The sequence below is a fragment of the Gadus chalcogrammus genome, chromosome 15 (assembly GCF_026213295.1).
Source record: "Gadus chalcogrammus isolate NIFS_2021 chromosome 15, NIFS_Gcha_1.0, whole genome shotgun sequence".
Classification (NCBI taxonomy): Eukaryota; Metazoa; Chordata; class Actinopteri; order Gadiformes; family Gadidae; genus Gadus; species Gadus chalcogrammus.
This window is the reverse complement of record NC_079426.1, coordinates 5,940,634-5,963,008: the sequence shown is the minus strand read 5'-3', so window position 1 is coordinate 5,963,008 and position 22,375 is coordinate 5,940,634. Positions and strand designations below refer to the sequence as shown.

Genomic DNA, 22,375 nt, shown 5'->3' with positions numbered 1-22,375 from the left:
TAACTTTTTTTTTCTGTTTCCGTGTTTGCTTTGCTGTGTGATAAATCTCGTCCATACTTTGTTCTGTATCCAACGTGTGTATGTGTGTGTGTGTGTGTGTGTGTGTGTCTGTGTGTGCGTAAGCGTGCATGCATGCGCGTATTCATGTGTGTATCTGCGTATCGATGCGTGCATGATGGCAGGAAACCAGAGCTGATCTATGTCACTGGAAGGGTAGCTGATTGTCCCAGTCAGCCCTGCTCTGATATCATCCTTCATCTGTAACACATGTGAAACGAAAACTGAGACGCCTTTGTTTTCACGGTACACTGCAAGGGTACTGCAACGAGTCTGTCCGCCATTAACCCTCCGGCAATACCGCGCCCCCCCCCCCCCCCCCCCCCCCCCGCGTCTCAACAGGAACCGGCGGTCTCACGCGGCGTTCTGACTGTTCTGTCCCTCCCCCTTCCCCTGTCCCGTTCCAGGTGAGCACCTACCTGCACGTGAAGGACAGCGGCATCGGCCTGACGCCCGTCTACGAGAGCATCACCCTGCCCCGCCTCAAGACCTACGCCTCCAGCCAGGTGGCCATGCCCTCCTGCTCCACCGCCGCCTCCTCCTCCTCCTCCCCCTCCTCCTCCACCTCCTCCTCGACGTCCTCCTCCTCGCCGCTCGCCACGCTGGCGCCCGGCGTGTTCTTCCACCCGACGGCCCGCGGCGGCGCCTCCATGTTCAGTAGCCTGAAGAGGATGGGCCAGAAGAGGAAGAGGAAGAGGGACGCCCGCCGCCACACCATCCAGAGGATCATGGGGGTGGACGAGCGGGCGGGGGCGGAGCCCCGCTACGGCTGCGAGGGCGTGGCCTACGACACGCACACCTGGCCGCTCAAGGAGGGCCGGAGGAAGAAGCAGAGCGCGGCGAAGAGCCCCGTGAGAGTGGGAGGAAGAGGGAGAGGAGGCGATGGAGGGGGAGAGGAAGACACGGCGTACATGAAGAACCCCCTGCTGATGGACATCGACAGTGAGTGCTCGGGGGAGTACAGCATCACGCCGTACGCCGTGTGCGGCGGGCCTCAGGTGAGGAGCCACTGCCGCTTCCTCTCCCTGGGCTCCGTCCTGAGCTTCGAGCTGCCCAAGGACATGAGCGTCATCCCCAGCATCCAGGACATCATCACCATCGCTCCGCCCGAGTGCAAGAAGGCGGCCGGGGCCGACCCGGAGCAGCAGCGGCCCCGGTCGTTGAGCTCCTTCAAACACACCCCGCCCACCCCCCACAGCCCCAGAGTGTATCCCGGGTATCCCGAAGTCGTCGTTAAGGACACGCCCGACGCGGGGGAGACCACCCCTCGCCACCCGCACCCCCATCAATCCCATCCCCCGTTCCCGGGAGAGGTGGCGGATCAGACCGTGCCGTGCACTGACCTCCGCGGGGCCTCCGGGCCGGGTCTGCAGGAGGACCCAGAGACGGAGTGGGACAAGATGTCCCAGCTCCAGGTCAGCCCCTCCGCAGACGCAGACGAAGACTACGTCGTCATGGAGGGGAGCGGGCGTCTCAGGCAGCTCTCGGCGGACAGCGGCCCGCGCGGGAACCCCGCCCGGGGGGACGGCGCCTCGAATGTGAACGCCGTCCTGGTCGCCGCCGCCGCTCCGTCGGCGACGCGCGGCCGCCACGAGTGCCTCAGCGTGCACACGCTGATCCAGGACCTGGACAAGCACCAGTACCACAGGGCCGCCGGGCTCCAGGGGGAGGAGAGGACGCCGGCTCAGGTCCAGAGCCAGGCCTCCCACATGGTGGTCAACCTCAAGGCGGCGGTGGGCGTGGGCGGCCTCAACGACTCCCTGGACTCGGGGGTCTCCAGCACGGGCAGCGCCAGGCTGTGCGCGGAGGCCCCGTGCCCGGACGTCGTCCCCCGGCCCCGGGCGGTGGTGAGGAGGCTGGTGTCTCTGGAGCTGGAGGGGCTGGACTGCAAGCTCGCCAGGGTGACCAGTGGTCAGGCGCCCGTCGAGCCGCCGCCGCCGCGCTCCCCCCCCGCTCCGAACGAGGCCGGGGGAGAGCTCGAGGCTGGGGTCGAGGGCGAGGGCGAACCGTTCCGCACGGACCACCGGCAGTTCGAGGAGGAAGAGGAGGAGCTGGAGGACATCTGGAACCGCACCAGGAGCTACAGGCAGAGTATCTGCTCCGACATCATGTACCAGCCCCACCAGGAGGAGGAAGAGGCCCCCGCGGCCCCCTGCCACCAGGGGGAACCCCCCCTGGACACGCCCCTGTCGCCCGCCGCCAAGCCCCAGGCCGTGCTCTACAGGAAGCTGGTCACGGCGTCGGCCCCCAACCTCCTGGTGGCCGAGTTCAAGCTGCCCCCGTCCATCCAGTCCCTGCTGGGGTACGACAGGGAGAAGCCCGCGGGAGAGCGGCTCCCCCTGGTGGCCAAAGGCGAGAGGAGGTCCTGGGCCTGCGAGTCTTCTTCTGCTGTTGTGAACGAGAGGTCTTCAGACGTGGTGAAGCGGACCGATGTGGTGGACACTCAGAGATACGTTTACCGCTATGGAGACGAAGAGGAGGAGGAGGTGGAGGAGGATGCAGAGGTGGTGAAGAAAGGGCAGGAGGAGGAACAGATGAAGGAGGACACAGCTTGTTCACAGGTGAGGTTTGAGATACACTCTGATGAAAAGCTCCACGCTACTGCTTTGCCGTGTCCTCTGGCTATTAGTCTGTTGGAACAAAATAGACATGAACCATCATTGTAGTCCCTTTTATAATAAGCTGGAAAATGGAATGTCAAACTCATGTTTATAGACTGTGTTATCAAGGTTCAACAGTCACATTGGATAGGGCTGTTTTAATGGAATGGCATCCCTTTTTATTTACTCATTTATTTCTGGACAGGAAAAAATCTGGATAGAAGTTTTTTTTTCATATATATATTTAAACTGGGTCCGATACATTTGTTAATGCAAAAAATGTAAATTTCAAAAATTTGATAATTTTGACATAATTGCTGACTGTAAGACCGTCTCTTGCCCTCTGGACAGGAGCAGTCGGTGAGCCTACTGTCGGTTCTCAGGAACCCAGAGGGTGCCTCTCGTATCGGAACCACCCTAGAAAGCTCCAGCGAGATGGAGAATCAGGATCCCAGGATGGCCACCGGAGGGCGCTGCAGGACAACGGTGAGGTTCGACCACACCGAGTCTGACACGTTGGCCTCAAATCAAAACAGAACTCCATCAAAAGCTCCTATTTCCCCTTTGAAAAATCAAATCTGATACGAGACCTGCTTTCAGAGTGGGAAGGCAGAGCTGCAGTCCATGGAGGGAACTCTGGAGAGGAAGCATAAACTCCAGCTAGGGGGGAAGAAAGTGAGTGAGCGGAACCTCTTTCTGGATACCTACCCGAGTCACCAAACGCACAGAACCGTTCCACTCACACCTCGCCTTATCTCTGGCCCCCAGGCGGCGTCCAGAGGCTGGAACTCCCACCACGCCGTCCTGTACAGACACAGCCTGTGCTTCTACCAGGACAGGAAGGATACGCTGAGGGTAAGCAGGACTCGTCGGGGGGGGGGGGGGCGACGACACTTCATCGGGGGCGTCATGTGGCTCAGGAGGTAGAGCGTTTGGTTGGTAACCGGAAGGGTGCTAGTTCGATCCCCGGCTCCTCCTAGCTGTGAGTGTCGAGCTGTCCCTGAGCAAGATACCTCATCCTAACTGCTCCCGACGAGCTGGCTGCCGCCTTGCATGGCCGCCAGCGCCGTCGGCCTGTGAATGTGTGCATGAATGTGTGAATGTTGGGCAATATTGTAAACTGCATCGAGGGGCCACTGGTTAGAAAAGCGCTGTATAAATGCAGTCCATTTATCAGTTATTAACTTGAGGTGCCAGACACTTTGAGTGGGCAGTGATTAGATGGGAGGCTGGCGGGCTTGTCACTCCTGATTGATTGACGTGCGCTCTCTGTCTCAGAGTTCCGTGTGCGGGCTGCCACTCAACCTGGTGGGAGCGGAGTGTGAGCCAGTGCCGGAGTACACCAAGAAACCCAACGTCCTCTGTCTGCGGTGAGGACCTTCATCCAGAGGGGTAGACCCCTGGGGGGCTGGAGTTCCCCACTGGGGGGGGGGGCTTGTGTCGCTATGTTTGAGAGAAAGGATATGCTAATGGGGTCGGCTTGTCTCAGGAGTTAGAGCCGGTTGCCTCGTAACTGGAAAGTTGCGAGGCAACCGGCTCTAACTCGATCCCCGGCTCCTCCTATTTAAGTGTTGAGGTGTCCATGAGCAAGGCACCTAATCTTAACTTCTTCCGATGAGTGTATGAACAACAATTCATGCACGCATGCACTCACCGACGGCGAAGTCAACCACGCAAGCCGTCGGTGTATGAATGCGTTTATGAAGTCACTTTGGATAAAGGAGTCTGCTAAATGTAAAGCGTACACACAAGTCCTGCTGATATGTGTATTGAATGTATTCTCCGCCACCAGGCTGCGAGATGGCTCTGAATACTTACTGAACGCCTCGTCGCGCTTCATGATGAGGAAATGGATGCTGAAGATACAAGCAAACACTGGTGAGCTTCATCTACGGAGCTCGTCACCTTTGCTGCAATCGTCCCCGTTGTATCTCCATTTTCATGTGTTGCTAATTGGTTCTGTGTTTGATTTCACAACAGGACCCACTAGCTCCGCCCCCTCAGTGTCTCCTGGCCCTGTCAATCAAGACCTCCCTGTTTCCTCGTAAGCAGGCCGCTCAACTCTCATCCTTAAAAATGCTAAACCTGTGTATGCCCATATATGGGAATTCGGCCCCATAAATGTGTACAACCGTTGCATACAGTCGTCACGCTGTCGTCCAATAACAGCCCTTCGCATGAACACACCACTGATCCGACCCCCTGCCGCCTCTGCCGTCCTCTCCTGCCCCCAGGAGCCGCTCGCTGTGCCCTGGCTGCCAGGGTACGGACCGATGCCACTGCACCTCCCGGCCGGACCTCATCTCCACCTTCCCCCGGCGCAAGGACCGGTCGCCCCCCCAGGCCAAAGAGATCGTGGTGCTGACCCGGGAGTACAGCCCCATGACCCAGGGCGGTCAGAGCACGGCCGGGGAGCAGTCGAGGGCGGTGGCCCCTGCTGAGGCAGAACCCCGTGGTGAGGCCCTCTGCCAGGTCTTTATCAGCGATGGGGTGACGGTCACGCATGAGCTCCCCAGTCCCTTATCACGGTCGGCCAATGAGCTGTCACTTTTAAGAACAACTCTCAACCCTGCTTGGGGCGGCATGTGGCTCAGGGGGGTAGAGGGGGTTGTCTTGTAGCCAGAAGGTTGCTAGTTCGATCCCCGGCTTCTCCTAGCAGAATGCCGAGGTGTCCCTGAGCGAGACGCCTCACCCTAAGTGCTCCTGACGAGCTGGCCGTCGCCTTGCGTGGTTCAGATTCCGATTCAGAAGACTTTATTTGCCATGACATGTAAACATGTTTGGAATTTGTTTTGGTACAGTGGAGTTTACAACAGGACAGACAAGACAGGACAAGACAGTGCAAAACCAACATAAATAGTGCAAAATGAGTGAGTAAATGAATAATATAATAAATATAGAGTGCCAAAGTGCAGAGAGCTCACGTGATTGGGTACAACAGACCATTAGATCACTGAGTGGGGAGACTGGTCAGGGGGGGGGGGGGAGTCGGATGGCCGTGGGGAAGAAGCTGTGCGAATGTCTAGTTTTTAGAGTCTTTAGTGACCGCAACCTCCTGCCTACCTCCTGGTTTACACCGCCGTCGGTGTGTGAATGGGGGAATGTTAGGCAATATTGTAGAGCCGCTCAGAGTGAAGCGCCGGTTAAAAGATCACTGTATGAATGCAGTACCATTTGCTCAGGAGATTTAACAACTAATGAGCATTCCTCCGCCTCGTCTTGGAGTGTGTTGTGGGCTTTTCTATTTCTCGGGTTAGCGGTTGAATGATGGGTCTTTCTGGGAACAGGGTCCTTTGTGCACCGGGGATGATTTGGTGTGTATCGCACCAGTAGTCGGGACTAAAGGTCTATGATTTACCACGGCATGCCTCATAAAGACCGCCAGCTCCCTCTATCTGGCCTCGTCATGAACAGTTGTTAACTTTTGTGGGGTTGTACATTCACACTCGTTACCGAGCGGTCCTTGAAACTTCTGGATTCCTTTCCAGGCGATGATGATGATGATGATGATGATGATGATGATGATGATGATGATGCTGTGGCCGGCCTGAGGAGTCTTTCTGGGGGCTCTCCAGGGAACAGCCCGCCTTCGTCCTCCCCCCACAGCCCGGGGACCGCGGAGAAAGACTGGCTCCAGAACAAATGCCGCTCCCACTCCTTCACCTCAGGTCAGTGGGCCGACGTACTAGCCATCGCTCACACACCTGGCGTGAGCGATTGAAGCAGTTGCTAAGCGATCGTGTTGCTTGCTTCTGACCAGTTATGGCTGTATTCTGAAGAAGCTAAATATAAGTTTACTTTTACACACAACTGGTACAACTGTAATGAAACTAAATGACACGCACACCCATACAGTTGGACAATGAACTGAACTGTTCATCTGCGAGTGAGTTTTTCTTTGAGACAAACTATTTGGTATTTTATGTAATGGCAAGAAGCAGCGCACAAACACAAAGGAACAAGGAGCAGCTCCTAGCTCGAGGGCTTCATGCTGAAGACAGCTGTGTTTAAAACGCTTTCACTGAAGAGTGGCTAAGCCCTCTGAAATCTCCCTGATACCTCACCTCCAATCCATGCTACAGTCACCATAAACATCCACCCACCAGAGCGTCTGAGCTCGCCGACTTCTGTTCTATTTGCTTATTTTCTTTCCTATTTATTTATGTAAATCGTTATTCTAAGTATTATTAAGTATTATTGTGCCAAATTGTGATATCTCACCTAACGCTACTCTCATAATGCTGCTGATTCACTGTGCCTCATTGGCTGTATCCTAAGTCAATCAGAGTGCTTTTTACATTCCCTAATAACTATCTGCCTAAGTCATCTATTTGATTTGGGAGGTTTTTTACGCTAAATACAAGATGAACCCCCCTAACTAATAAGGGGTTTACCCCCCACTCCCTCCCACCCCTCTTTATGCAATTATAGTATGTTGTACCTCCTTACACTTTAAAATAGTGCTTTGGATAAAAGCTTCTGCCAAATGCCCTAAATGTAAATGTAATTAACCTCAAAATATGACTTAGGCAGTTATGCTACTAGGCTAATGATATGTGACCCATTCCTTCACCCCCTCCCCCCCTCAGCCACTTATCAGAAGATCCGTCCGGTGAGGAAGCTTACCCCCGCGGTGGGGGGGGGCGGGGAGCTGGGCTCCAGCTACTCTGTGACTCTGGTGATAGGCGACCGGTCTTCCGGGGACCAGGGGGGGCCTCCCGCCAGCGGGGGCCCCGAAACCCCCGTGCTGCTGGGCACGGTGGGGTGGACGCACCGGGCCCCCCCCGGGGAGGACGGCGCCCCCTGGAGCTACGCCAGCCTGCCGCGACCGGCGCGCAACAAGTCTGTGTTCAAGAAGATCTTTGGGAAGAAGGAGGGACATGTGTGAAGGGGCTCCGGCCGTCACAGCGGCGCCCCCTAGTGGATTTCTTTATATGGGTTTTATATTGATGTTTTTTAATGTGCAGGGCACATGTTTGTTTAAGAAGTAACCGGCCTGAGTCGAGTAGTTGCAGATTATATTTATGTTCAAGAGGGTGGACAAGAGTTGTGTGTTGTTTAAATCAAGCTTTGTGAAATCACTTTCGTAATTTTTGTATTATTTTGTGTTCCAAAGTAAAGTCTTACATTTCTGTTCTAAATTAAATAATGTCCAATTACAATTAACTTAATCAAGGGACCCTTAGACCATAATTGTTGAGCTAATCAACAATCTCCACATCCACTTCAGACAATAGACCAAAAGGAACCAACCAATCAAGTTGCTTTAATTTAATATACCGGTATGTTTGATTTGCCTCTTCTTGGTAACATATTGTTTGTATTGGAAGATTTTCTTTGATGCCAATATCCTGTTTTAGATGAATAGATATGCGACACCATGATGGGTTAAGTGCATCCCACTTAAAAGTTTCCTCTTTGGATTGTGAATGGAAGAGTTTTGTGTGAGAGAATAGCTGAATGACAACATTTCCCCGAACCCATCTGTAGTTGTCTGTTGTATTCCGAAATGGCTGCAGGCTACTGCTGTGTTTTGGTGTAAACAGTGGCGTACAAACATAGAAAAGATACCGCTTAGGTTAAAAGCAGCGTGTAATATAAAAGCTGATCCCTTTTCTGATGTTTATCTTAGTTCTTGTTGTTTTTTTACATATACTGAATGTATACCACTCATACTACTTGTGTTGCTGCAGCCTGATTCACAACCCAAAGTAGTCCAATAGGACTCTGATGGGCTTTGCTTCACTACACCGTCGGTTCCAGCAGTTTGATACTGCGTGTGCTTGTCTAGGGACGAACGCCTCATTCACAATGTCATTTATAATAAAACATTTTTAAACCAATCAAGAGATGCAACCAATTTTCAGAATTGTTATTTTTTTTCTGTATGATTATTCATGAGTGCTGATTTTTTTCCGTCTAATTAATCAAGGTTTGTTGTGGAGCCGGTGGCTGCCCAGAAAGAGGACATGAATAGGCAGGATGCTGCCGCAGATTAAGGGCCGGCCCTCAGGGCCATTGCCTGCTGCAAGATGTTCATTAGTCTTATTTTTGCATATTAGAAGGTAAGACACGATTCAAAGACACGACCCCATGACAAATCTATAATGTACTTAGCATTAATTCTGAAGCGCTTTATGAACATACGTCGCAGGGCTATACAATGGTAAATATACATTTATACAGCGCTTTTCTAACCAGTGGCCTCTCAAAGCGCTTTACAATACTGCCTAAAAGTCACCCATTCATGCACACATTCATGCACATATTCACGGCGGAGTCAACCACGCAAGGCACCAGCCAGCTCGTCGGGAAAGGTGAGGGTGAGGTCGTGTCTTGCTCAGGGACACGTCGAGACTCAGCTTGGAGGAGCCGGGGATCGAACCAGCTACATTTCGATTACCAGCCAACCCGCTCTACCTTCTGAGACACGTGCCGCCAATCAAATCACTCGTATAGGCAGAGAAAGGGGAGCCGTCCTTAATGCTTCTCCACGGTGTTAAGACAATGAACCCTGGTGCGTCTTGAGGAACCGATTGGAACGAGCGAATGGATTGCTCGGTAAAACCAACACACTTTCTTTGTAGGTTAATATTGTGGGAATATCGAGTTGGAAATCGTTAACAGCTCATTTGTTTCGCGCGGTGCTATCGCAGAACAAATTGTCAGCCTAAGCATTATACAAACTGCTTTTTCTCACGGGATCAATGGTGCTCACTTCCACTCAACATAGACACGATCAATGCAGCGATCAATACAACCACACTAGCGTAGACAGTAAGCATTATAGATGGACGCTGGACATGAGAAAAGCTCTGTAGACAATGCAGCCCTTCCATTCTAGATTCAATGCCACTTAAAGGGGGATTTACTAATTAAACAGTAGTAAAACACACACACACACACACACACGCACGCGTGCACACAAACACACACAGATCACATCGATGCTTCAATTTGCAAATGAAAATAGTTTTCAATCCGTCTGAACCTTTGCATTTCTGTATATGACTGAAGGAGCCTGAAAGTGAAAAAGTTTGACAAACCTAGCAATCAATGTCTAAATTTTTGGCTTGGATTTGCCCAAAACCAAGGTGAAGTATTAGTCATGGCCCAGCATGTGTCATCATAACGAGCTCATTATTAACAAGCAAACTGCTCTGTGTGATTCAGCCTCTCACAGCACTGCAAAATACTCCAAGCTTACTCACGTACACACAAAACATTTCACATCGAGGACGTCAACTGTTCTAAACCAACTGCATAAACCATGACGTCTGTATAACCCTCCCAACATGAGGTGGATCAATACCACCATCGATTCCGGACTGGTATGTGTTTGATGATCTGGGAAACTTTCATCAAGCATCGTAGTGACCTTGTGGAGTTATTGACGAGCACCACACATGTTGAATCGGGCTGACATTGATCAGGTAACGATCAATAGAAGTTAAACGGTTGCTACATGTTCTTGTCGATTGTTTTGTACACCAAAAGGAAAGAGAGTGCAGGTCACATGCACTGCTGTGCTGAGCACTGGGAGTTGGTCGCTTCTGGTGTCCTCGCTGTGAAGTGAAAGGGTGTTGCTTCCGACCTGTCGTTCACACATTCTGAACGTGACAACCCCCCCCCCCCCCCTCACTCGATCATCTTTGAGGATTATATAGTCCTTGGTCTATCTGAATGCATAATCACAGAATAATCCCAATCTCATTGACATTCAACTGCATCGCTATTGGACTGATCCGTCCCCAGGGACAGTGATCAAGGACAATGGTACACAAAAAGGACAAGAAAAACAAGAGTCGATTGATCACTTTACGTGATCCTGATACCCAGGCCTGCCCTCTGACCTCTGACCTGACTGCTGCTCCTGATGGGGCAGACAGCTCCGACCGCCCCCCCGCTAAGCTCCAGGGGAGGATGAGACTGGATAAGCTCATATGACAACACAGGCTTTGTCACTCTGTCTCTCTGTCACTCTCTCTCTCTCTCCTTCTCTCTCTCTCTCTCTCTCTCTCTCTCTCTCTCTGTCTCCTTCTCTCTCTCTCTCTCTCTCTCTCTCTCTCTCTCTCTCGCTCCTTCTCTCTCTCCCTCTGTCCTTTGCACTCTCTCTTCCTCCTTCTCTCTCTTTCACTCTTTCTCTCTCTTTAGCTTTCTCTATCTCCCCTCTCTCTCCCAGCTCATACAATAAGTCGTTAAAATATTCATCACCCCTTCCCGTTCCCCCTCCAAACATACACACACACATACACTCACACACACACACACACACAGACGCACGCACACACACATGGACGCACGCACACACACACACACACACACACACACACACACACACACACACACACACACACACACACACACACACACACACACACACACACACACACACCGGAACAAGTCACCTTGAAGGAGCGTTTGTCATGCGGTGAGGAGCTGCTGGGCGTGGATGCTGGAGATATTTAACATGTGGGCGACATTCAACCCAAAATCCTCCACGGACACCAAACAAAGTAGGAGGGGGGGGCAGAAGCGTAACGCGAGCATGTGGACACCCCCCCAGGCGGGGGGGGGGGGCGGACCGGTATGATCACTCCAGGATGCGGCTGTCTCTCCCCCTCCCAGCCATTTTGGGAAAGGAAACGATAATGGGAGTGCGGATGAGTTAACAGCCCCTCCAAAGACCCAGACCGGAACAGGCCAGATTGGAGTCCCTCTCCCCGCTTATTCACTATTCATGAACGAGGGGATTGCACCGTCCTTCAGGCTACAAGGCCCGGGTTGTTTTTTAGACTCCAGGGCCATCTCATGAGCTTTGATCCAAAGGCTTAAAAGGTTGTGTGTGGGAGTGGGTAGGAAGAGGGGGGGGGGAGGGGGGAGAGGGGGGTGACTGTGCAGGGCTTTGAAATTCAACACGGTGGCTTCAGCCCCCTGCAGCCCTCGAGGTGTATGTGTGTGTGTGTGTGTGTGTGTGTGTGTGTGTGTGTGTGTGTGTGTGTGTGTGTGTGTGTGTGTGTGTGTGTGTGTGTGTGAGAGCAAATTAAAGTGATGTCATGTTAAAGATGGGTTATTGAACTGAGGTGGGCAAGGCAGTAGAATAGCGGTTGGGTAAGAACGGATCGAATAGCTCAGCTTTCCTGAAAGCTCTCGGATCAGATTTGACATTAACTGCCCCACCTGTCAGACCGCCGGATTCTCGTGGTCGTTTAGCGATGGTCAATGGCGTAAGAGGGGGAGTTATAGCTCAATTGCGGTGGGCCTTTTCTTTTAAACTTTTCAACAATACCCTTTAGTCACAGATCATGGCTGTTCCAGGTAGGTGATGCTGAGTTCATGACAAAGCGCCATGGCAACCACAGAAACTAGGAGACTTTGATCAGGATTACAGAGAGTTTGTGTATCTGCTCTCCACACAATATGGTGTGTATGTCAATATATCTGACATTATAGAGACTAAGAAGAGTGAGCTCAACATACTCTGTTTACTCTACATTCATTGCCTCGTCCCCCGTCCCATTGCTCACTGAATGGTCCAGAGAGAGAGCGAGCTGATTGTTCGTTTGTTGGACGTCCACACGCTCTCTAAAGCACTTTCTCGGTTGTGAGTCTGATGTGTATTTAATAATATGATCAGTCAGTCTTGGTCGTAATAAAGCACCATAATGCGTCCTCGTCCACAGCTGTCACACTGGGCCGGTATTATAGCACGTCGTACAATACACAACCTAATCCACGCTTCTCACCGTCCCTGGAGCCCCCATTGTCCCGGGGCACGGCAGTATAAGCTCCTTTACGCTGTGGATAAAGGGTGCAGACATCTGTCCCGCAGATACGGGAGCGAATGTAAGCACGCGATATGGATATTAATGGGCAAAATCTGTTTGTTTTCTTTCAACGTATTCTCCATGGAAGCTTTTCACCAGAAGTTGGTTTTCATCAGTAAACGTTGGGATGCTTCTGCTGCTCCCCCAGTGGTGTTCTTGAAACAAAGTGTTGGCGATGGAAAACAGACAGCGGAGCACGCAGAACCTCGAGATGGTTTCACAACAACATAGGACTGATGTAAAAATAGCTGTATTCCCTCCTTTTCATCATACAATAAGGGTACTTTATTGATCCCTCAGGGGAAATCAGAACAACAACAATTCTGTGTTTCTTTGAAAGAGATAGAGGGAGAGAGAGAGAGAGACAGAGAGAGAGAGAGAGAGAGAGAGAGAGAGAAAGTGGATGAAGGTGGATCAAAGATGAAAGAAAAGCATACGTGGAGAATGTTTGCAAATGTATGAATTAATGTGCTTACAAAAACATCTCCTCGATGGCTACCAAGTCCACACTACTTTAGATCATAAATAAATGCAATCACCATAATATATCACAGTACAGTACAAGGTAAGTACGATCTTACACTCACACACACGTGCATATGCTCCCTCAGTCGCCGGCGTTCACACACTAACATGCTGGCAGCCTGATTGTGTGAAATCGGCTGAGAAAGATGACCACAAGGCCTTGGCACGGCTCTGTGGTCATCTCCACTGCATTACGTAACCCATCTGCCACCCTCCTGGAGAGTGAACTCGATTCACAGTCCTGCACAAGGGGTGAGTCAGAGTGCCCTTGATAGAAGTATCTGGCCCTTCTCAGCTCCCCCCCAGATAAACCACAACATCGGCCCATCGGTCTAGTCAGTGATGGTATTCTGGTCAACGATGCCAGATTGATCTCAATGTAACGGATGAATGGCAGTAGCTCAGGAGGTAGAGCGGGTTGACTTGTAACCGGAAGGTTACTACTTCATTCCCCGTCTCCGAGAGGTGTCGAGGTGTCCTTGAGGAAGACACCTAAGCCCTAACTGTTCCAGATTGAGCTGGTGGTCGCCTTGCATGGTTGACTCCCCCGTCTGTGTGTGTATAGAATTGGCTGTAAGTCGCTAAATGTTAATGTTAATGTAAAGACAATACAGCGTTGGCGTCTGACCCAAAGTACCCTAAAGTTCAGGTTCTGACTTTGAGGCACTGGACTGGGACTGTGAGTGGAGATCGGTCCAGAGGAGCTGCAGCAGGCTGCCAGGGCAGATGCTGCCCCAGCAGAGAGTCGGACACAGATCACAGCTGGCAGCCAATCCTGAGCCAGCCTGACAGGTTACAACAGTTACACAAATAGCATTAGCCGTAGATAAACAACAGGAAACCAGGACAACTGAGGACTCTCTGGGTTTTCACTTTGGAATGACCCCTTGACACTTTTAGGCTTAAAAACAATCCACTGCTATTCTATATGCTCTATACACACGCCTTAGCTATAAAAATAATACTTATATTTATTGGAGTGCCGCCAGTAAATCCGATTAATCTGACCCTTCCAACGTACTGCGGTCTGTTGATGGTTGAAAGGGACACATGCTTATCAAGGCTGGCTTTTAACATCTAGTCGCTCTGCGGACAACGCTCTGGTAACTCCATTAGTATAGAAAATCCTGTAACATATAATCTGTGACCCAGGTCATATGACAGAATTCACACGGCAAACATTGGTCAACAACAGTGACTTCAGACTACCATTTTATCATTCCCCAAGGTTTTATTGAACACATACAGTATATGCCATCTCATATTCCTCCAAATGAAAAACTTATAATCAAAAATGTGTCTATAAAAGGGGTGTGGTAATTACACATCAACTGGAAGATAATTGCATTTAGCATACCTAACTAGGTAAGTAGCTGGTGCTGTGATCACTTAAACTCATGACCTCTCAATCTCATTAATGCTCAAAACAATATGGGTATTATGACCGCATATTTGTTTTAATGAGGGCAAATAAAAGATCAATGTTGGTGTATGAAGGGAAAGGATAACATCCTGTTATGCCCTTAAATATGAATTGATCTCTCTGCATGAGCACATCTTTCGATTGGCAAGAGAGAACCAAGATTCACTCCATAGAAACAAAAATAAAATTAAAATTTAGGCGTTTCAGTTCTTGTAAAAAGGAGTGCCAAATATTATACAACATCATAACCGATATGAAAATATGACATATATTGTCAAAGCATATAGCATGACAGAATTCCACCTTCTAGTTGACAACTGCTATACTCAGCAGTCGTGACAGCTTTAGTTATTTTCATAGATAAACTCATTGCTTTTGACACACTGCACACAAACCTTCAGCTGTCGCAACTGTAAGATCATGAGTTTCTTTCGACAGAATTTCCATGCGATTCCCCGGGTAAAAACAATCATTCTGGGCTGCATCTTCATGAGGAGTGCGTTAGACACTCTTGTACTGCTGACACAATGTCCGGGAGAATGACATCTCTGTTGTCTTTAGACACCTGAAACGACATAAATAACAAACAAAGAGACAGGCAGTATTAGAATCAGAAAATACTTGGCCAATATTTGTAGAATGATCCAAAATAACGATCCGCCAATGCTTAAGGTTGGTGAAGCAAAAAAAGCCATTGAAGTTGATGTGAATTGATGTGTGTTTTACTTTTGTATTTGTTTACTTTGAGATGAAGAAAAGTGTTGATTATAATTAGGTGTTCTGTGACTCATGGAAACATAACAAAATAAATAATTGGGGCAAATTATCTTCCAAATTATATTCAATACCGAGACACTAACCTAATTTCCCACCTAAATATATGAGCAGCTTCAGGTGTAAAACTAGACGAGGATAATTCAGCTCGCACAAAATGTTTTGAGACTATTGTTGTAAAATCAGTCACGCATAATTTCAAAGTAAATCCCTGTAATAGGATCCGAATCACGCTGGGGTCATGCCCCTTCAGTTATATGATCTGAATCACGCTGCCCCCCCCCCCCCCCCCCCGGCCCCCCCATTTCAGTGATACGATCTGAATCAAGCTGGCTTCATGCCCCCTCAGTGATATGATCTGAATCACACTGGCTTCGCACCCTTTCACTGTATGTGAGCTGATGTGAGTAAAGCAGATTGTCCACAAAGCCCTGCTTGTAAAAAGCTGTGGCTGACTCCCGTCCAACAGCCACGGGGATCCACTGCGTGACACCGGCCCAAATACGCGTTAAGGAGGTTGGCGCTGCGAGAGTAGGAGGGGGTTCTCACCGTGAAGACCCTGACGTCACTCCGGCCTCGTACCTCTTCAACCAGAGCCGGCGGCGGGCCCCTGGAGATGGGCATGGTGCCCAGAATAGCACAGCGAGGACTATCCAGGGTCCGTCTCACCTCCCGGATGAATGGCTGGCTGAAGAGCTCCATTTTCCCAATCTCGTCAATCACAAACACCTTCCTGCCGTCCCCCTGGGTCGGCGAGCCCATCTGGGAGGAGAAGTGTTCCTGTTAGGCAGCCTCCTTGTCGGGGTGAGGACCTATTCTGGACCCCTCTGAGGAGATTTAAAGGGTGCCAGTTGTTCCCGAAATAAAGACTACAAATCACTTCATGTCCTTTTCCTCTTGATGCAAAACAGCAAGCTATATTGACTATATTGTGTTGTACTCAAAAGTAAAAGAAAAGTTGAAATGCATAATGTAAATTAGCATAACATGATTATTTTGTGCTTTTGCAATGCATCAATCATTGTGGTTTGTTTGATGTATCAAAGCATCAACGTTGTTAATTTTCCTTTTGCTAATATAGAGTCAACAAACATTCAAATGTTCCTTAACATGTCTCTCAACAAACATGTGGCAGTTTACAAGCAGGTGTGTAATCGAAGCCAGTGACAGACAGTCGGCACCAGGATCACTTATAGGTGTCACTCTGGAATGTCTGCCTTTCCCTTTAATTACACCGTCAATACTAAAACCTTCTGAGGGTTTGTGAAATAAAACGCACTGAGGTATGTATCGCTACCTATTCATATTGGCTTGCACATAAAGAAACAACCTTGGGACGGCTTACACTTCTGAAGAGTGGAAGAGACAGCTTTTCAAATGATGTTAAATCAACCACATACTGGCCGACCTTGTACTCCCGGCCTCCCTGAGACGCAGAGGCGGCAGGGTCTCTGTAGTATGGAAGGGAGGGTCAGGTACATGGAGGCTATACTAATGAACCATATCATGGGTTTTATCAGAAGATCAGCCTGAAACATTCAATAAAGACTTTATAATACGGCAACAAAACATGCTCCCCATATTCTTATAATTTACATGGGGCGAGTAGTAGTGGCGTAAAATAACGTGATTCTGTAGTGGGAGCACCATTTGATAGAGGCAATTGGTCTATCTACATGCTGTCCCCCTGAAAACTTAAATAAAGACGTTACAATACGTCGTCAATCGGCGAAATTTGACAAGAATCGGATGCATAAATTGGCCGAACAGCAGCCTACTTGATTCTGGACAGGCAGCCTCGCTCTCCTGTCGTGGTCACGACGACGTCGAACCCCACCCGGCGGCCTCCCTCCCGGACCTCCTCGGTGTAGAAGCCCCCTACGGCGGCACCGGACGATGCCAAGGCCTCGCTGGCCTTCCGGACCAGGGTGGTCTTCCCCACGCCTGTTAGTTCCCCCAATAAAGTGTTATTCATTCACATGGACTCCTAACATAAGGGGCCGTATCATTATTTCATTGGTAACTGTTGGTTACATGTTTATCAAGTGATCACCTCGGACATGTATAATATAGTATCCAGGTTGTAAATGCTTAGATCTTTGAAGTGTGATAAATCAATGATAAAGTGCATCACTGCAGCAGCTTATATTATATGTTATTTTGCAAGCATGGCCAGCCCCGCGGTTCATTCTGGTTGGTGTTTTATTTAAGCGAAGAGGGTTTAACGACATGTCACAACAAAGGATGATATACCTGGAGGTCCTGTCAGGAAAACGTGTTTAAACATCGCGGCGGGCAGCAACGTTTGTTTGTGTCAAAGCTGCTGTACTTCCGTACTCTTCTGCGCAAGCGCACTCGGGGGGCGCCCTTTCTTATGACATCATTCATCCAAGTGAATGCTGTTCAAACATATTTGCATTGGTTACGATAATAATGTCCCAACAATTTTCCCATCAGTCATCTTTGGTAATTGAGAATGCGGTATAAGATTTAAGTAGTTCGCATGTACACATTGTTTTAACCAAAGGATTATTTATTTTTCTCCAAAACATCCACATAGGCCTGAATATGAGTGTACCTCAACTAAACAAAATGCAAAAATACATCATTTTGTACTAAATGATACAGTCCATTAAAGAGTGTATCCAGGAAGCTTGTTGGCTACCAGCTCAGAGACGTGTTGATAATTTATTTTCAAATCAAGGGATCCAAGCCCATCTCTCAGTTCCTCCACCTCACATGAGTCATAGGACGCGTCAGAGTCAGCGGAGAGCCCCCCAGCTGGGCCGCTGTTCTGGGCTGAGTCACTCAGACGGCCCCTGGACGACCGGAGGCTCTCGGTGACCGAGCTCCTGGGGGCCCCGCCGTGGTCCCCGCCGGGCCCCCGCGTCTGTGGGCTGGAGCGCACTACCGTCCGGGACGAACGAACAGACCTCCCACCGTCGTAGTCGTCGTCTGAGGAAACGCTGAGCGCTGAGACTTGTGTGCGGGGCCGGATGATGTGCGTGGCCCTCAGAGAGCGCTGTGGGGAGCCCCGGGCCCCCACGGGGACGGGGAGCGGGGGGCCCCTCCACAGGGGCCCATTTGACCCCGCCTCCAGGGATGACCCTGGCGACTCAGAGAACCTCCTCGACCGGCCCAGGGGGGCTAGGCCGGACTCAGGGCTGCTCAGAGGGTCCGGGGACCGCCCCTCACTGGGGTCCAGACTGTTGAAGTCATCCATGTACTGTTCTTCGTCACCTCCTCCTCCTCCTCCTCTTCTGCCACGGCTGCTGGCGCTCCGGTGCGTTGAGTGGGGGCTCCATAGCCTGCTGCTGCTACGGCTGCTGCTCCTGCTGCTGCGTCCGTCGTGGTCCGCCTCCTCCTCCTCCTCCGTCGTCCTATCAGCGAGCGGTCGTGTTTGAGTCGATCCCCCGCGGCCGTCGTCGCCTCGCCCGAGTGCGGCGGCGTCTTCATCTCCCACACCGTTAGCTGGGATACGTTTCGTGTTGGATTCTGAACGCAGAGAATGCTTTTGAGGTCCTTTGCCGGCCATCTCCACTTTGAACGTTTCCCCAGCGGGCTTTGACTGATGCTCGTACATGTGCAGTCGGCCCGTTTGGCTGGCGGCTGAGTCACCGGCCAAGCTGTGAATCACCGCCTCTACCTCCTCATCAACACTAGCCGTCTGGTTCACTGCTGTTTTCCCTCTGTCGTGTTTTAATAGGCCGGTGTGTTTTTTGTTGTCTGAGGCGCTCTTAGTCGTCTGGGATAGAGACTGTATGCCCAGGCACTCTCTGTGTTTCGCCTGTCCTGGTGGGATTCGCTTCAGCCTGAGCTGGAACGTTCTCGTTGTTCCATATTTCAGTGTTCTTCCCGCAGATGTGTTGCTTCTCTTTGTGTCGTTATTTTTTTTGGACACAGGCTCCATGTGTGTTTCGGATCCGTCTCCTAACCTGGGATCTGTCTTCTGTCTTGGTGTGTTCGGCTGTTGTGTCGGTGCTGTTGAGTTTGTGCCTGCCGCCACCAGCGGCTGTGCCAGGGTGGGACTGTAAATCCATGCTAGGTGGGGATGAATAGACAAGGGCTGTTGAACTCCCTGCCTGGTCAGTTGTGACAGCTCAACCAGAAGAGCATTCAATAAAGGCAACTGTCTTAACGTCTCCAAGGGGAAATTCTGCATAAGCCCATTCGGATCTTCTTGTTTGTGGCTGTTCGTGTCATGCTCTACTGCTGAAGCTGTCTGAGGTGTAGGGTGTTCTATAGCTTCAGGTGTGAAGCGCTCCACACCTTCCACCTCAAACACACCCTCCAACTCATCCACACATGGGCTGGTCCCTGTCTCCTCTCCTGAGCTGCTGTAGAACAGGTTGGGGGGACAGAATACGTTGGGATTCTCCTCAAAAGGACAGGATGCCACCCAGGCCGGTGGGTTAGCGTTGAGCCTTGGCATGGGTTCTGTCTGAGTGGCAACGCAAGCACGCGCATCCCTCGTTGCGTCACACTTCTGATTAGATTGTCTGTCTCCGAAGAGGGATTCATCGTGAAGATCTGACGGTTTGATCTTCCCACAGGATAATGGATGTGTAAAACAAGTGTCCTCCTCCACGTCCATCTGCACATGCTCACGTCGTGTGTCATGTATGCTGCTTATGACATGTGTCCTCTTTTCTAAAATATGAGGCAGTAAACTAGTCCCCAGACTCAAGAGTTTATACTTCAGAGACATCACTCCAATTCTATCCCCCATTAGGTTTAATATGCCAATATGGCCCTTTTCCCCATGAGAGGAGGGATTGGAAATACCACGAGCGTTCACATCCAGCCGTATTTTGCCCACGAGTTGTGCCAGTGGGATGAGAGAGGTTCCCACTAAGGTCGGGACCTCTCCTCTGACGTCCAGCACCATGGCATAGAGGGGCGTGTCCGCGAGCTGGCTATGCAGCGCCTCCATACTGATTTTGAACAAGCAAGACTTCCCTTTACGAAACACGTGGTCGCCCCTAAACGATGGTAGACCCGCTGCTTGCTCTCCTCCATCATCCCCATGAAGCTCCTCGGGTCTTCTCTGGCTCTTCTCTGGCTGATACACGATCAAAGTGGGGAAGTCCAGAAGTCGCAACGCAAGCGCCAGTTCACCAGAAACGTGTTTGCTCTCGATGCGGATGTAATCAACCAAAACCTCAAAGGAGAACAGAGTTTCATGAGTTTCACTGTTTACTTTTGCGGACATGTTGACGTTTCATGCTACCATGCTAATCCCAACTATCGTACAGGGCTTCTCCCCGGCGCCATGGAAACGCGGCGCGGACGTGTGACGTCACCGCATCCCAGTGTTGGCAGCGTTGCCAGATTGGGATCAGCGCGCTTCAGATAGTGTTGCCAGATTTGGCTGGAAATCGGTCCCAATCTGGCAACACTGCCAAGAGTACGAATGGGACGAGTCGTTTATTCTAGTGGGAATAAAAACGATGATTTGATTTCCCTTTAACGCCCTTTTATGGTTTATCTTTCGAATAACATACACTATTACTTATTAATTACAATTTATTACATATTTATTTATTGATATTTCACAAGAAGCAAGGCCGACTTCTTCTTTGCAGACAATTCATTTTCAGCTTTTAGTAAAAACTCATCCAATGCAAAATCAGCGACGATACTCACACAGAAGAAGGCAGCGTTTTATTGACACACCGGGGGAAAACACTATATGAAATCACCAGATGGTGCCACTATAGTGCTTTGTGATGAGACATTCCCGGTTAGATGGGAATCACCCAGTGGCACCCAGGCTAATTTGTTATCACATTTTACTTATATTTTGCCTTTTTATGAGTTGGCATTCACCCCGTTCACATCACACAGCTCTTTTCATAACTTCACATGACCCAACTGTTTATTTTTCTTTCAACAGGATTATCTTGACCATTAGTCCATCAGACGAGTCCCAGCCTCTCGGGAGGAGGAGTCTGGTGCTTGTTGTCATCGCCGCGCTCCTGGATGGATGCAGCGATCCTCTCCACTACTTCACTTTGGAAGCTGGGAGGAGATGGGAGAGCGATATCGCCGTGGTAACCGGGCTTTCGTTAAGGATAACTAACCTCACCGGCGTGTGGCTGCAGGGAGGCGTTGGTTTTGTTGAAGGTAAGAGGACCCATCTTTATTATTTAGAGGGGAACTAGAGAACAAGAGAAGTGGAGCGGTTTCACTGCGCTTCTCGCTGGCAGACTGTGGAGAATGGTGTATAGAAACTTATGGCAGAATGATGGTTCGGATCTGAACTCCGGACCTAGAGAGAACAACTCCAGCGAGACCACAAGGTGTATGTGTTCAGACAGAAACATGTAAAGAATTAACCCCACATGTTTCAGAAAAATAAAGCATTGCTGAAAAACACCTATTTATTAGTTCACACACACACACACGCACACACACACACGCACACTCACACTCACACGCACACGCAGCAACGCACGCCCGCACACACACACACACACACACACACACACACACACATACACACACACACACACACACACACACACACACACACACACACACACACACACACACACACACACACACACATACACACACAGTTGTGTACAGGGTTGTCTGTGTGTGTGTGTGTGTGTGTGTGTGTGTGTGTGTGTGTGTGTGTGTGTGTGTGTGTGTGTGTGTGTGTGTGTGTGTGCGGATGTAGATGTACGTTTGTGCGTGCGTGCGTACTCGTCTTTGCGTGTGTGTTTGTGTGTGTTGTGCGAGCGTGTGTTTTGCTGAAGAATAATTTCTTTGTACAAATTTCCCACTGGAATGCTACCATATAACAGTATGGGGCGACCAGTGTTCCCACCGGTCACTCAGAATAGAGCCAACACAAGCTCCCCGATGTAAACTCAGCTGCGTAAGGTATTTAGGTCCATATTTATTTGGTCAGCACAGCCTATGTTAAGACACCTCTTTTTTGTCCAAAAACGCGATAGGGAGGATGGGCTGTCATCTGGCTGCAAATATTTAGCTCTATATCAGTGTAACCTATAAGTGACCCTGTTTAAGTAAACCTGAATCAACATTACGGCTTCTCAGTAAATCACAGCGGTAGAGATGTCTCAAGACGGTTCAGGAAGGCTCGACATCTATGCTGTGGTACGGTTGGCTACGGCTGCTCGTTGCCTCAGCAAGCACAC

At 50.2% G+C, this 22,375-nt stretch overlaps 3 protein-coding genes across 6 annotated transcripts in view; 1 reads left to right on the top strand and 2 right to left on the bottom strand.

The window, feature by feature from the left end:
- The window catches only part of LOC130404306 (uncharacterized), a 40,410-nt gene extending 31,311 nt beyond the window's left edge, over positions 1–9,099 (top strand). For 2 of the 4 annotated variants that reach the window (XM_056608967.1, XM_056608965.1), the window contains 10 exons: positions 465–2,618; positions 3,009–3,143; positions 3,258–3,332; positions 3,426–3,512; positions 3,936–4,027; positions 4,450–4,535; positions 4,638–4,701; positions 4,892–5,112; positions 6,146–6,325; positions 7,247–9,099. In XM_056608967.1, coding sequence (XP_056464942.1) covers positions 465–2,618; positions 3,009–3,143; positions 3,258–3,332; positions 3,426–3,512; positions 3,936–4,027; positions 4,450–4,535; positions 4,638–4,701; positions 4,892–5,112; positions 6,146–6,325; positions 7,247–7,545 — 3,393 coding nt within the window. In that variant the 3' untranslated portion in view covers positions 7,546–9,099. The remainder of the gene's footprint in view (positions 1–464; positions 2,619–3,008; positions 3,144–3,257; positions 3,333–3,425; positions 3,513–3,935; positions 4,028–4,449; positions 4,536–4,637; positions 4,702–4,891; positions 5,113–6,145; positions 6,326–7,246) is intronic. The other 2 variants (XM_056608964.1, XM_056608968.1) reach the window with 1 other exon arrangement.
- Positions 9,100–14,198: 5,099 nt separating this feature from the next.
- Positions 14,199–17,541, bottom strand: ntpcr (nucleoside-triphosphatase, cancer-related). The gene is made up of 5 exons (XM_056608979.1): positions 17,460–17,541; positions 16,985–17,150; positions 16,552–16,657; positions 15,756–15,968; positions 14,199–14,997 (listed from the first exon to the last, which is right to left on the bottom strand). Exons 1-5 carry the CDS (start codon positions 17,491–17,493, stop codon positions 14,920–14,922), a joined length of 597 nt encoding a protein of 198 aa, XP_056464954.1. The 5' UTR covers positions 17,494–17,541; the 3' UTR covers positions 14,199–14,919.
- Positions 17,542–17,753: 212 nt separating this feature from the next.
- Positions 17,754–20,464, bottom strand: map10 (microtubule associated protein 10). Its single transcript, XM_056608970.1, has one exon. The coding sequence runs from the start codon at positions 20,416–20,418 to the stop codon at positions 17,839–17,841; it is 2,580 nt and encodes an 859-aa protein (XP_056464945.1). The 5' UTR covers positions 20,419–20,464; the 3' UTR covers positions 17,754–17,838.
- Positions 20,465–22,375: the final 1,911 nt, after the last annotated feature.